This window comes from Cenococcum geophilum, assembly GCF_001692895.1.
Source record: "Cenococcum geophilum 1.58 unplaced genomic scaffold K441scaffold_2, whole genome shotgun sequence".
In the NCBI taxonomy this organism is placed as follows: Eukaryota; Fungi; Ascomycota; class Dothideomycetes; order Gloniales; family Gloniaceae; genus Cenococcum; species Cenococcum geophilum.
In genome coordinates this window covers 160,726-176,991 of record NW_027137560.1, presented here as the reverse complement: position 1 = coordinate 176,991, position 16,266 = coordinate 160,726, and the positions used below count along the sequence as shown (strand labels likewise).

Genomic DNA, 16,266 nt, shown 5'->3' with positions numbered 1-16,266 from the left:
CGATATTTTATGCTCGCTTATTCGCATTATCTAAAACCACACTGTCCCGGTTAAAGGATTCTGGTTATAGATAGACTTATTATCTTATCTAGTATCAAGTATACCTACCGGATACGCTACGTAGAATAATATATAAGTCTTCGGTATAGGTCACTACTAGTAGGTCACTAGCGGGTCGTAGACTCTAGTCAAAAGGGCCCCGGTTATAGATAGACGTAGGATAATATATATAAGTCGTCGGTGTAGGTCACTAGCCCGGTCAAAAGGGCCCTGGTTATAGGCGTCCTATTACCTAATATATAAATAGTCCGCTAGAGTATAGTTTGCTTTTAAAAGGCATATTTCTATTATAAAAAGATTATAATAACTTAGTATAATCTTAATCAATACAAAAAGAAGGCATTGGTGACTCATAATCAAGCAGGTTCCACCCCGGCGTCTCATATTCCTCTTCTATACACTTTAAACAAAACGATTCGGGTCCAAATATACCAAAGTTGTGGCCGTTCTCATTACGTGACAAGATGCTCACCACTGCGAGCCGCGCAGCCCAGTTTCCATGCGCTCTGAAAATTCCAACGGTTCTCGGCTCATCCAGTAGCTCTTCCCAGCTGTCGATTGACGTATAATCAAATTCGGAGGTGTTTTCATGAGTAACGTTGCATGATTTGCTTGACTCGAAGCGAAGAATATTCTTAAAATCAACGTTTAGAACGTCTATATCCGCAACCCATTGACCACGATCGCACACCGACACAACAGATTCAACGACAAGAACATCGTGATCGATTGTTCGTGGACCCCCGGTCTCCAGAGGGAATGTCCAATCTGTAAATGAAAGATGTAATGACGTCTCCTTGAAATTGTTCTCACGTTTAAAGTCATAAGCTTCGTGCATAACAAGGTTGTAACTGTCACTTAGATTGCGAATTCGAGGTTCATTAGGCGCCACTAGTAGGGAAATCCCCGGGCGGCCAATGTTTCCGACAATATGTCTCATCTGATGATCCGGTACCCGGACAAAAGGGTCTGAAAGTACCACTTCAGGCACGTAGATCGAGTCTTCCGAGCACAAGGCAAATGCATGCTCTAAGTCCATAGGGTTGAGATTAATTGTTCCCGAATCAAACATAGCTATGCAAGCGAATGATTCCAGTTGATCCGGGAGTGGAATTTTTAGAGGAGTGAGGATTGGCGCTCGAGTCTCACTAGTCGACGGACTGGCAGAGGAATCATTGTCGACTCGCAAAAATAAACTCTGAAACCAGGCAGAACTATGCAGAGGACGTTCGAAGAGCTTTAGCGAAATAGTAGCTCCGCTCATGTTGCGATATATCTTTGAAGCTGTATATATTGCGTACAGCGACTTACTGCAGTCAGGTTGAAGTGTATGGGCACTTGAAATTAGAGAGATTCCGGGTGTCTGGGAATGTGCAGTCTGAGAATATGCATCATTACTGCCCGGTTCATTCATAATTACGCACATGTAATCTTGCAGTCTCTCACTAGTCACTGTTGCATATTTGAAATTTTGAATAGCAGCGGAGGGTCTGTCTGCTTTTTCCATGTCGTATCTCGCTTTCTGACGATAAAATCCAACCGAACCACGTTCTGAACCTCTGCTCCGATGTAGGAATAGCCCAAGACGCCAATCCCCGACCACAGCTTCGAAATGCAAGGGCGATGGCTCAACATCAGGATTGGTTTCAAAACAGTGCCAGGGAATTGTTCCTTCAGTGGTTGAGTGGCATTCATCCTCTGGCGCTTCAAGATCGTCTCGTGGATAGAGTGACGGCGAAATTTTCCAATCGAAGGAATTGTGTACTCTGTCGAAACTTACGCCATAGTTCGAGCGGCAGCAGATTTCACCCTGTTGAGATAGTCTTTCTAGTCTTGCCTCAATGACCCATCCCTTATCTTGAACTTCGTCGTCGGCAAACGCTTCCTTCTTTGCCGAGGCAAATGGAGTCCTAGTGCGGACTTCTGAGGATGAAGACAAAGTACTGTCTGTTTTGGTACAGAACCATCTCGCATGGACCTTCTCGTGGGTCAGTTGGTTGTTGCTCTCAAGGATTGTTGATGCCTTTGTGTGTGGAGCTACTGTAGCATATTCGAAGCACTTGACTTGTCGCGGATTTGACAAATACTGAGCGCCATGCGCATAGCAGATGACCGCATTACTGCTATTCAGTCCGAGTTTCTCGGCAACAGCTCGAAGGTAACTAATGCCGCAATCGACATCCAATTTCTCGCTAAGTCCTGCGATGCTGAGTGGATTACAAAGACCAAAAAAAGGCGACAGGTTGAGTTGGCGGTCCGAGAGGAACGTCTTTGCTCTCCGGGTTCCATGCTTTAGGAGCATGAGGTTATGCTGATGAGTTGGACCTTTAGATCCAAGAAGATCGCTCGCTGCCTTCACGATCTGGTATAACCATCCGAACCGGTGAGACAAATTCGCCTTAACACCCCCTTCATCGGACCGACGCATTCTGCCCCAAAGAAACTGAAACCATTCAGCTACTAACAAAAAGTCCCTTGGACTGATCCTCCAGGCTCCAAGCCAGCTTCCGAAGGCCACTAATCGAAGTTGAGTGAATGTCACTCGTGAATAGTCCCGGTTACTTTGAACAAGTATAGGATCACCGTAGTACTGCAGGTGGGACAAAGTTAGAGACCATTGAATGCCCTCTCTGTCCTCTGCAGTGCGGGACTCCACGCCAACTGTCCCAACTCCGGTAGAAGGGATGAGTTTGTCCTTGAAACTAACTTTTATTGGTTCGTTCCCGAGCACAATTAAGTCGGGGAAGAGATGCCAAGCCGAAAAGGCTAAGAAAAGTGACCCATCGGAGATCAACTGTGGTCTACCACAGAGGAAGTTTTCCATACCTATCATGGATCGCCTCCACACGTCAATGGCTTTAGCATACGTTGAAGGGCCACCAGCGACGGGGACGTTGATGTTTTTGAAAATTAGCGAAAGCTGACTCTGTGCCCATGCCTTCGCTTGATCGGCTCTACGAAGCCAAGCCCTTGCACTGCTGTCCCAAAGAGCGAGGTCGCTCCTTGTTATGTCCTGTCGTGCACCGACAATACTAGAGGGTGACACGTTGTGATTGTTTTTGAACCCCTCTTCGATCTCCTGTCGCCTTGCAGCAACAAGCTCGACCCAGAGCGCGGTGGATGCTTTTGCATCCCATGCACGAGCTAAGAGGCAAGAGAGGAAGTACACGCCAAGGGCTGAAATTCCGGATGTCGCTGCAGCCCAGAGGGTAGTACCGTCTGCGCCAACAAACGGTTCAAACGGCCCGTGGTAGTCCGAGCCTGTGGCATTGATACCCGACGTATTGATGATTTCGGACATCCTGAGTCCGTAGGCTGATATTAACTTCGGCGTCGATGGTATGAGATCCTCGAATAAGGCGCCAAGCCTGCGCGCGGTCTTATGGGTGGGACCTTCCTCAGCGTCAATTCGTCGCTTAGTCGAAAGTGCGGAAGCAATGCCGTTGAACTCAACTGGTGCCTCTAATTTCAGAAGGGCAAAATCGAATTTCACGTTTGCGAGTGCCGCATAGTTCTCATTGGTAGCCGAGAAGAAGGAACTGGTCGCGTTTCCGAGTACCGACATCGCGAAATTCCCTGTGTTGTCCGAAGGTAAATGGCGACGCTTCTAGACGGTTTCAATTTCTCCTCTGTGCGGTAGACTCGGACCCAACTTTCAATACCACGAAGAGGACTGAGAGAACCTTAAATGAATGAGAGAATTCAGGCGATATAAAACATGTGTCTTGGCGCGGACCGGAAAATGTCGTCACGAGTTTGCAGCGTCTATTGAGACAGCGCCCGGCATAAGTTGAAGCACACAAGTCCGAGTGATGTGGCTCTCTTCTATATGAGTCAGCTATATAAGACTCGTCGGTTGGATGAAACGGTTCGTTTTGCATTCAACCCGGTGCGAAGAATTTCAATCTTGAAAGAGCGCCGAATTATAGAAAAACAGCAATTCTGAGGACGGCGATTCTAAGGGTCGGTGTAAGGGCGCCGAAGCCAGTGTAGGAATGAAGTACAGAGGTTCTGGCTGAGACGCATCAAAGGGAAGGGGGGCTATAATCCGCGCAAGGGAACCGTCAGCCTGTTATAACTAAAGGAAGGCTCAGTTGATATTTACCTTGACAACTCCAAGAACGTAACTTGTTGGTGACCGGGATGGGGCGCGCAAGAGAGTAAAGAGGTTGTTGAACGCTAAATTAGAATGAGAACTCCGTCGTATCGAATCGAGGTTATACGCGCACGATCACGGCTCCGAAACGGAGCACATCTGATTTATGTAAAAGGACGACGTTTGGTTTTATCGTGCATTTGACAGAAGTGGATCGTTGGCTTCCACGTAGAGCGACTTCGACGGGCGCTCTACATAGTGGAGTAGGAGGAAGGCCTGCGGGGACATAAATGTGTGCCTGAGTTGATGAAGTGTATGCCTACTTTCGGGCGTTGGCGATGTGGGGAGAATTACCAGCTTACCCTTGGGCGGGGCTGCGGCCAGTTTATCAGACCCTACAGTCAAAAGTGTCCGTGCAGAGGTCATACCAAAAGTGACACTTTTTGCCAAATGCTACAGGCAAAACTCCTTAGTACGATATGGTATTCGAGGTTATCTCATAAATCAGACACTCCGCAGAAGATTTGTTCCGTGACATGGGATAACGCATAGACCCTCTAAAACCCCTGCAAACTCCCAAGCCAATCATAATAGCGCCCTAACTCCTGCTAACTCCTGCTAACTCCTGGACCAATTAGAACAGTGCACTAATATTAGCCCCCTGCGCACCCCTATTACCTAATAAAATCCTCTATAGAGTGTTTAAGAGCTTATAGTCGTCGCTTTAGTAAGAATTAGATGTTTTAGATTATATATTTTAACTTTAACTGGCTCTACTATAGCCCCACTAATAGTTATTAATGCTTTATTTAATACATTTTAATCTTAAAGTAATAATATTTAATTCTATATATATAAAAGCTAATTAAAACGTAGTTAAAGGTATAAGATATATTATATAAAACCTTAACCGCATTTTAGAATTAAAATTTTATACTACCTATAAACTGTTCCTCCTACTACTATCTACACTATAACTATATTACGTCTACTTTTATTACTAACTAAGTTCTATTATCTCCTATAAACTCCTATAAACTTTTAAGCTAATTAAATACCTAAATAAAATTATAATTATAGAAAGAAATAGTATAAAGATTAGTAGAAAACGGAGGTAGGTAGGGTAGAGGTTTATCTGCGCCTAATACTATAACTAGGTCGTGTTATAGCAATCAGTTTAATAAACCTAGAAGAATTACTATCTATTATTAAGGAAGCTTGGCGTAAGGAAAATATTCTATAAATACTCCAGTATATAAACCTAGGAGGTCGCCTTTAAACCCCTTATTTTAAATAAATACGCACTTTAAGACGTTTAATATGGTCTTAGTAATATACTTCTTGTAACCGACTACGGGTGCTGCCGAGACAGCCTCAACGCCACCCTATATATTGATCGCAGATCAATATTGCTTGCAGATCACTGTTCCCATTTCATCCTATTACCTACACCATTTCATATATATATACCTCTTGATTTCCATAGATTTACAATTAAGTCGCTTGTTTAATTCCTACACACTGCAAAGCTTACACTTCTTATTATACGCATAGGTTTTAAAAAGAGTCTTATTTTTTACGCTTTTTTAATTTTAATAGATAAGATTACTATTTAGTTAATTCTACTAAATAAACTTAGTAATAAACAGTTAGATAATATTTAGAAGTTTATTAGTTTTAACCTATACCTTATTACTACTAAGAGTAGGAGCCTAAATAGGGCCCTAATTGTTAGGTAAAACCTAAGTAGATAATTATATAGCCGTAAAGTATGGGCGACCCTAGGGCAACCTAGGGGTAACTCGCCCGTAAGGCACGTACGCTGCATATACTTAGGGAAAACCCTTCCTACCTTACACACAGACTTCTCCTTTTCCCTTAAGGATTTGTCTCTGTCTATACAATATACCCTATTATTCTATTATTAGACTCCCTATTTATATCCTTACCTTATATTTAAATCCTTACTAATCCCCTTAAGAGGATAGCTGGTTTAATTTTTCTATAATACCTTTAAAAAGAAAACTAACGCCTATACCTAATAGTAATACGCTGGCGATATAACTGTAGAATGCCTTAGGATCTAGTATAGATAAAACCGCTAAAAGTACACTAGTAGAATTTAAGCCACCTTTAGAATCTTAAAATAATTAGATATTTACAAACGCTAAAGACTAGTTTAACTTATATAATTGGCTTAAGAAAAGCTTAGTAAGGTTACTAGCGTCTTACTAAATACTGCTAACCTAAAGGAGCTAGATAAGCTAGCTAAGAAAATAGCCAACTTATAGAGCATTATTAATTTAATAAAGCCCTCCTATTAACTCTCTAGTAAGGAGTATAAGTTATATAGCGAACGCATACGCCGAATAAATCTTAACGCCCTAGTTAAGAAGTTACTACCTAATATTAGCGGTACTACTTAACAGCATTTTAACCGGTAAATCGCCGTAGTTAAGAACTAATTTAAGGTTAATAATGCTAACTACAACTGTAAGTAACGTACGCGCTAGGCTATTAAAGGTCTTATAAAAGAAAAGATAATTGCTTAACTAGTATATTAACGGCTAGGTACTAAGAATAAAAGTCCTTTACTATAGGATAAGTTTAAGACTATAGTTTAAGACCAGATTAGGAACCTTATAGTTAGGCGCTTTAATAATACTACTATATACTATATAGCTATTATAAAGAAGAACTAGAGGTTTAACGTCTTCCTAGCCCGTATATATAGCTTAGAGGGCCGCTTCTTATATACCCCTTTTATTAATCATAAGTAATAGGTAAACTTTTAGTTCATATACCTCCTAGCCTACCTATAAGTAGAGCTCTTCCGCTAAAACTTCGTTAAATAGGTAAGAACCACTAAAGACCTCTTCGCTAAAATCCGCTATATAGAGTAATTGCTTAATACTATAAAGCTTGCGGAAGACCGCGTAGGGGGTAATAATAAATTCTTACGCTTAAAGCGTAGTTATAGCATAGGCTCTATAGACTTAGGCTTAGGGAACAGAACCTAAAAAAGGCAACGCTTTTTAAAGTAAACTCCTAGGGAGACTACTTAAAAGCTAGATAGCTTAAGGGACCCCTAGACGCTAGTGCTACGTAGGCGAGTTAAAGGACCGTAGGCGGCTATTATAAGGAATACTAAAAGCAGGCTAATAAAGAGAAGTTAGCTCGGCCTTTGGAAAACCTAAAGCCCTAGTAGCGTATCTCTCTTAACTATAACTAGGGCCTAATATAGAGGGAAAAAAGGAACATATTATAGTATATATTGTAATAGATATACCCTAGGGCGAAGTCCGCCTATATACTTTATATAATAATAGGTGCCAAATTAGCCTTATTAATTAAGACGTTGTCTATAGGTTTAACCTACCTATACGCTACGCGCTATGTTTATATAAACCTATTATATGTTTCCTTAATAGCAACCAGATAATAAACTGGAATACTTATAATTTAACGGTTACTACTAGCGACTCCTAGGGTACCTCTTGCACTATTAGCCTGCAAACCTTTTAGGGCGGCTTATTTAATAGTTATAATATAGTTTTTAGATAGGATTAGCTCGCGGAAGCAGGTCTATTAATTAGCTTCTATTTTAGACAGTTTATCTAGGGTACTTTAGACCCTAAACGCCTCTAAATAGTTACCCTTAATGCTTTTCTAGCAGACATTAAGGCTAGTGAAATAGTCTATTTACTATAGCTAGAAGACTCCCTTTCTATACCAGTTATAAATACAATAGAAAACCTATTATTACTGGCAATAAATACCTATGTAAACCCTTTAGATGTAGAAACACCAGTTATAAATATAGTAGAGGACCTACTATTACTAGCAGTAAGTACTTATAGAGACCCTCTTGTGCTAGCGTAGATCACCTATATATAAAGGGGAGGTAATTAAAACCCTAAAACTATTAAATATACTATAGTAGAGCTATATATACTCTTAGTGCGAGTACACCTACAAAATGTATTTTGGCCGCACCCTTCTCTTTACTAGCTCCTAGAAGTATACTACTACGTAATAGTTGCTTTAACCTCTATAGCCCCTAGCCTACTAGATGTATATAAGGAGGAAATTAATATCTTCTCTAATAAGCTAGTAAGTATACTATTGCAGAACTCTAAGTATAACTATATAATCGACTTAGAAGAAAGCAAGACGCCACTATAAATGCCCCTCTATAACCTCTTATAGAAAGAGTTATAGATTTTATAAGAGTACCTAAACAGTACTCTTAAAAAGGGCTAGATTAGGCCTAGCAAGTCGCCTACTAGAGCGCCCATCCTCTTTATACTGAAAGTAGACAGTATAATATAGCTATGCGTTAACTATAGACGCCTAAATAAGATCATGATTAAGAACTAATACCCCTTACTGCTAGTTAGTAAACTCTTTAATAGGCTTAGCTATGTAAAGATATTTATAAAGCTAAATCTTTATAATACGTACTATAGGATTTATATTAAAAAGGGAGACGGATAAAAGACCGCATTTAAGACACGCTATAGTCACTTTAAGTACCTAATAATGCCCTTTAGTTTTACTAACGCCCCTATAACGTTTTAGAGCTATATTTATAAAGCTCTAGGAACCCTAGTAGATACTATTTACGTAGTTTACCTAGATAATATTCTTATCTACTTAAATAATAAGGATAAGTACGTCGAGCACGTTAAGTAGGTATTATAACAGCTTCGCGCTTAGGGCCTATACGCTAAACTATTAAAATGCATCTTTTATACTAAGAACGTTAAGTTTCTGGGCTTTATTGTTACCCCTAGGGGTATTATAATAGACCCTAACTACATAAAAGCTATTAAGAAATGGCCTAAGCCTAAGTTTTATAGGGATATCTAGGTTTTCCTTAGCTTCGCTAACTTTTATAAGCAATTTATCTGGAACTATTTGGATACCGCATACCCCCTATATATATATCTTATATAGGCATATTACAACCTAGGGTTAGATAGGGAGAAAAAGTAAAAGCATAAGTTAAAAGGGCCCACTAAATAGTATTAACCTTGGTCCTAGCCTAATAACACTTAATAGGCATTCTATAAGCTACGCGCTGCGGTTATATAGGCTTTACTACTTTATTACTTTAACCTAAATCTACCCTTAATGGTAATTACTAACGCTTTTAATTGTACCTATAGCGGTATACTTCTATAGCCTTTAGGGTAGGGAGACCAACTCTACTAGTACCTAATTACTTATTATAGTTAAAAGCTTACTAGCCTAGAAGTACGGTATAATACGTATAATAAAGAACTGCTTGCTATAGTATAATGCTTTAAAACATAGCGCTATTACCTTAAATACGCCGCGTATGTAACGCGCGTGCTCTATAATTATAACAATCTTAAGTACTTTATAACCACTAAGAGCTTATCTACTCGCTAGGCCTAGTACGCTATAAAACTAGCTAAATTTAATTTTAAGATTAAATATGGGCTAGGTAAAGTAAATCCCACTAATATACTATTCTGGCGCCTAGATTATACTAAAGGCTTTAAAAATAGTAGTAAGAGGACACTCCTTAATACTATACTGCCTATATTATAGTAAAAGTTATAGGTTATAGGCCTTATAGGCGGCCCTAGTACTACTATACTACACTAGTGAGTAGTATATATATAGTATGCGAGTAACCCTTATAAACTTAGCGCTGGCGGACTAGAGCGTCCTGCCATTCTCTTTAAGACTACTTTAACTAGCCTAATAGCGCTTAACCCTAGGGAAGACCCCTTAGCCTAAGCTACGATCCCCTATAATAACCTAGTAAGTTACCTACGTATTATATATTACTTTACTAGCACTAACTTTACGTAGAGTCTTGTGCCACAGCAAGAGGTAGTAGTAGCTACTTTAGCCGAAACGGCGTTTATAGAATACCCCCCTAAGTTACTAGTTAATTTTATTTATAGAGTATAAAAAAGGGACGCCTTTATACGCTTTATATATAATTAGTTAACCTAGGAATAAGTTCCTACTAGTAATAAAGACTATACCCTTAATAATTAAGGACTCCTAAGGCAAAATAATAAGGTCTAGGTGCTAAATTATATACTACTATAATAGGAGATCCTTAAGCGGAATTATAACAACTCTATAGGCGGCCACTATAGATTTAACCATACTTTTAAGGTAATTATATAGAAGTATACTTAGAACGGCCTTACCTAAAACCTTTATAAATACCTAGATAATTATAATACCTACTAACGCTCTAAATTGCGCCGCTATAAACCCTATAGTAAGCTGCAGCCTCTTTAGGTCCCCACCCGAGCCTAACAGCATTATTTACTTAACTTTATTATAGATCTCCTAGAGTCTAAGACTCCTAATAACGTAGAATATAACTCCGTCCTTATCCTTATAGACCGTTTTATAAAGCTAGTACGCTATTATCTAGTATATAAGATAATTAATACTATATAACTTGCAGAACTCTTATTTAGAGTCTCTATATAAATAGGGCCTTTAAATAATATTGTCTCTAATAGGGGTAGTATATTTATAAGCAAGTACTAAAGCACTATATACTACTATCTCCGCGTTTAATATAAACTTAGCACCGCATTTTACCCGCAGATAGATAGTTAGATAGAGCGTTAGAACTAGGAGCTTAAGGTATACCTACGTATATTTATAAACTAAAAACAGTCTAATTAGGCCTCCCTACTCAAAAAAGTAGCCTTTACCTATAACTTTAAGGTCTATACTATAACAAAGCGTTTCCCTATTAAGCTCGCCTATAGCTAGCTACTAAATATCCTAGATAGAGTCTTAGATAGCGTCTAAGACGCCTAGTAAAGTAGGGAGGGGTCTAAGTTAACGAATGTCTAACTCGCAGAGATATATCTATAACGCCTATACCTTACATATAAGGCAGCGGCGGCGTTAATAATGTACGCCTAAAAGCTTTAGGCAAAATACTATAATCGTCACCATCTAGCTAAGTATTTCGCCGTAGGTAAACAAGTCCTACTTTCTTCTAAGAATATCTATACAAAACGTCTCTATAAAAAGCTTAACAATAAGTTTATAGGACCGTTCTAGATCCTAAAGCGCGTAGGGCAGTAAGTATATAAGCTAGAGCTTCTATCTACTATAGCACGGCTCTACCTAGTCTTCTATATCTCCCTACTAGATCCTTATAGGTTATACCCTAGGTTTTAACCCCTAGTAGTAAAAGAGCTTAAAAAAGGTAGCTAGGAAGTAGAAGTAATTATTACCTACTAAAATTATATTAGACAACCGCAGTACCTTATTAAATAGCTAGAATAGCTAAATAAGTATAATAAATAGAAATATAAGACAGAACTTAAAAATTGTTAATAACTATTAGATAAGTACTGTAAGCGGAATACCCTAGCCTTATAGCCGAAGCGCAGGTAAAAAGTAAGCGCCGCTATTAAAATATAACCTATATTAAAGCGGAGCAGAGGACGTTCTAAGAGATTAAAGAATAAGTAATAATTGCTATAAGAACTGCAGCGTATATATAGGGTGAAGTTTTAATTTATTAATATCTTATATAAGCTATACTTTAACGCAACCTAGCGATACTAGTAACTTATAGGCGAGGCTACGGCGTATACTAGTAATAAAGCTTAATTTAGAAAGCACCCTTTCTAGACCTAATCTGTTACTCTATACTAGCTAAGTAAATTATTTATATATTAGAGAATAGGCCTATTTATAATTGGGGTTTATTTAACTAGGGTCTATAACCTACTAGTAACCCGCTAGTAGTAACCTATACTAATAACTTATACTATTCTATGTATATACTATACAGATAACGCGTAAGGCTAAAGTATAGGTTAGTAGCAGATTTAACGGGCATATAGCCTTGCCGTCCTAAACCTAGCTGTATATAAATAACCTATAACCTACCTATAAAGTATATACGGCGTTACGCCGGTATAGCGTAAGGCTAAAGTAGGGTTAGTGGCGGATTTAATAGGTATATAGCCTTACTGTTTATAAATCTGGCTATATGCAAATAACCTATAACTAACCCGCGAGGTACTAGCAACCTACCTATGTAAGTAAGCTTTTAGAATATTTTCAGTCTACTAAATTTAGGTAATAGTATTAAGCTTTACTAGCTCTACCTATTAAATAGATTAATTAGGATTTTCTATACCGGGTATATAAAATTGCTATTAGCTCGGTTAAATGCGGGGGGGTTTTAATAAGGCAAATCTAACTAATTAGATAACTTTAACCGCTGGTTAAAGTTCGTTAATATTTTCGCGCCGCGTATATATACTACCCGTCTCTCTATATACAAAATTAAAACGCTCTTTCCCTTCTAAATTTTTTCCTTACTAAGGTTTTTTATGGGGTTTTATTAAGGCTTAAGTATATAAAGGATTAGGGACAACCCTTTTTAAAGGGGGGGGGCATTGTTAGGTAAAACCTAAGTAGATAATTATATAGCTATAAGGTATGGGCGACCCTAGGGCAACCTAGGGGTAACTCGCCCATAAGGTACGTACGTTATATATGCCTAGGACAACCCTTCCTACCTCGCATACAGACTCCTCCTTTTCCCTTAAGGATTTGTCTCTGTCTATACAATATACCCTATTCTTTTATCATTAGACTCCCTATCTATATCCTTACCTCACACTAATAAAAAAAAGTAAAGGATAGTATATATGTACACGTACTTTTTAGTCCTAAGTAGGCCTTATTAAAGTCTTTCTAGAATATATTAAAGAGCCTAAAACTATAGGCTAGGATTAAACTTATTATAATTAATAAGTGCTATCTAGTAAAGTAATAGGAATTATTTTAACCAATATTTATAATATTAGGCGAGCTATAAACAATACTTTATTAAGATATAGTTTAGTTTAGTTATTCTACTATACTTAGTAATAAGGCAGAATAATATAGTGGCTTAGCGGTTTGGGTCACTATATATAGCTTTAAGAAGTATAACTAGACTTTATACTAAGTTCGGCTAGAGGGGTTTAATAAGGTTAGCTACCTCTCTTTTTAGTCGACTTAGGGCGTAATAGAGTTAATTAGCTTTAGTTAGGTATTAATTAGCGTTACTAGTTAGCTTATTCTTAAGCTAGTTTAAAAATAACTAAAGCTCTTATTATTTACTAGTAAATACTAGAGGGTCTAGTAGTTTCTTAAATTATTATAGTATAGTAGTTAGTTTAAAGTAAATAACTACTACTAGTTTAGGGCTCGCGTTCCGTATATAGGCCTCTAGAAATAGCGTTCAATCTTAAGGCCCTAGTGTAGGTATTTTAAGGGTGCGGATTTCTTCTTAGAGGGCTTTAATTAATTATTAGTGTTGGGTCTTTTATTCTATAAGGGCGTTTATAAAGGACGTCTATAAACCTACTATCTGCTCTTTAAGCACAGCAAGTACATTAACTGCTATTATAGGATCTTTAATTGCGTTCTGTATTTTACTAGTAGTATAGGTAGTTAAGGTAATATAGTATTACGGAGTAAGTATAAGCGGCAATAATATATAGCAAGGTAGATATTATTAAGCTATATATATAAACTATATAAGGAGGTTAAAGCGTTATATAAGAAAAGAAGGTAAGAAAACGGGAAGAAAGGGTATATATTATTAACTTGCTTAATTAATATATTATTACAGCGCTAGTAAAAACTAGTAAAAACTAGTGGAAACTAGCAGATTGTAGCTAGTAGATATTCGTAGATTATAGCGGACAATCGCAGATAGTTTTATATAGTTTTAGAAAATTGCCGTTATATAACTAGAGGATTATATATAACGTCAAGCAGCGCTACCTTCTATCTTCTTTCCTTTCTCTAGCTTTAGATCCTTATTTATAGACTACTAATTATATAGGCTTGCGCGTCCCTCTTGCCGTACTTATACTTTAATTAACTAAGTTACTAATATTATCTAAAGCTTATCTACTCTTCTTCTTAAGAAGAAACTTAAATATATCTATAAAACTATAAATAAGAATAGAATATAAAAGTAAACCTAAAGACTATTACTAAAACTTAAAGAATAGAATGGAACTGGAATAATAGAAAAGAATAATAAGACCTATAGAATATGCATAGACTAGAACCCCTATAAAACCCTACTAGAAGTTACCCTAATAACTATACTACTATACTAAGAAATACAGCGGCTGGTAAAGCAGCTATAGAACCCTTAAATACCTCCAATGGTAAAACAGCAACGAACTTAAATTTTTAGGTAAAGCTTGCTGCAGCTAATGCCGAAATTAAACGACTTTAAGAGCTACTTAAAGCTAAAGAGCCCCCTATACCTAGCAAAGAGCTATCGGACACTTAGAGACTTACTATAGTCCTTAAAACCCTAGCCTAATATATAGCATTAGTATTATTGCGGTCTGCGAAGGTTATAAACCCCCTATTGCTTATAAATAGAACTAACCCTATATTTAATAATTAGAAGCTTTAATTATAGGATAAGCTTAAAGTTAATACGGACTACTTCCCTATTACTTAGGCTTAAATGGCTTATATCTTTGGCCGTACCAGTAGGGACGTATATATATACCTATATCCGCGATACGCATAGGACTTAGTAAATCCCTTTCTCTCTAAAGAAGAGATAATTGTCTACCTATCTTCTATTTATAAGGACCCCTTTAAAGTATAAAACGCCTAACTTAATTATAAAAGCCTAAATATAAAAATAATAGAGACCTTCTTAGCTTTTTAAACCCACTTTCTATACCTAGCTAGCTAGGCTCGAATTCCCTAGAAAGATCTAATGCTAAACCTATTTAATAAGCTTACCCTAGACCTACAACGAGCCATACTGCTAGTTTTTACTACTATATAGACGCTAAAGGAACTTACGGACTAGTACTTAGCTATTAACTAAGGCCTTTACCAAATTAAGGCACGCGCTAACTGGTATAAAGCTAGAAACCCTTTAAATTAGACTATAAGTAATATAAGAATGGCCCGTAATGCCCTGGTATAATTAGCAACCTTTATAATACTACCTATATAGCCCGCTGCTAATTTAGTAGTTAGTTATACGGCTAGTCCTACTATAGGTCTAGCGAATACTCGGCCTATATATAGCAACCCCCGTATATAGGCCATTAGTAATTAAAGAGCTTACTTCTCTTATGGTTAAAAAGGCTACTATATAAAGAATTGCCTAATAAACGTAAAGGCGGACAAGGTCCTATTAATCCAGGAGAATAGCATAGAGTTAGAAAAAAAAGGAACCCTAAAGGAAGACTCTTTTTTAGGGTTAAAAGGGATTTATATATTATATATTAATCTAGGTCGGCTAGTTAGTAGAAAGGGCTGCACTATCCCTTATACTTTATTCCGTAATAAATATTAAGTTTTAACCTTTGCTTTAGCTAACTTTAAAGTAAATACTTTTACCTTAATAGATACCTAGTATACTGTAAAGCTAGCTAACCTTTTAAATATACTTATTAAAGAACTACCTAAACTAATTCCTATTTACGGGTATAACGGGCGGATAGGGTTACCTATTATAACTATCTTGCAGATTTACCTCTATATTAATAGATAAAGGTAGTATAATATCCCCTTACTTATTACGGACCTGGGAAGCTATAATATAATCTTAAAAAGAAAATATCTAGCCTATTTAGGCTTATAGCTTAATATATAAAGTAGGCGGCTTATTTAGCCTAAAACCTTACCCCTAACCCCTTCTTTTATAAAAGAAATTAGCATTATAATAGAAAACCTTATATAGCCATAGATTAATACTATTTACTAGGTAGATACTATGCGTAGGGACTAGGCCTTTAAGAAAGACGTATAGCTTAACCCGTAACGGATCCATATACTATACCGCCCCTAGACTAGCTATATTACACTACCTATATTAAAGACCTAGAAAGCTAATAGTAACCTAGCTAAGTTAACTATAGAGGACTTAGGCCCTACGCAGCTATAAAGAAAAGCTAGGAATATTGGACGCTATACTAAACTAATAAATAGGAAAGATAACTTATAGAAAATGGAATGTGCGCTAAAGAAGACTATAAACCCTATACCGCAAAATATAACCTAATAGATATCTATAAAGAAACCAGGGAACCTTC

The 16,266-nt window shown here is 37.5% G+C and overlaps 1 protein-coding gene across 1 annotated transcript; it reads right to left on the bottom strand.

Annotated features, from left to right (window-relative positions):
- Positions 1 to 379: 379 nt before the first annotated feature.
- Positions 380 to 3,625, bottom strand: K441DRAFT_533752 (uncharacterized protein; the record flags this gene model as incomplete). The annotated part of the gene is made up of 3 exons (XM_067642303.1): positions 380 to 1,611; positions 1,648 to 1,912; positions 1,982 to 3,625. 3 exons carry the CDS (start codon positions 3,623 to 3,625, stop codon positions 380 to 382), a joined length of 3,141 nt encoding a protein of 1,046 aa, XP_067509622.1.
- Between the last annotated feature and the right edge of the window lie 12,641 nt (positions 3,626 to 16,266).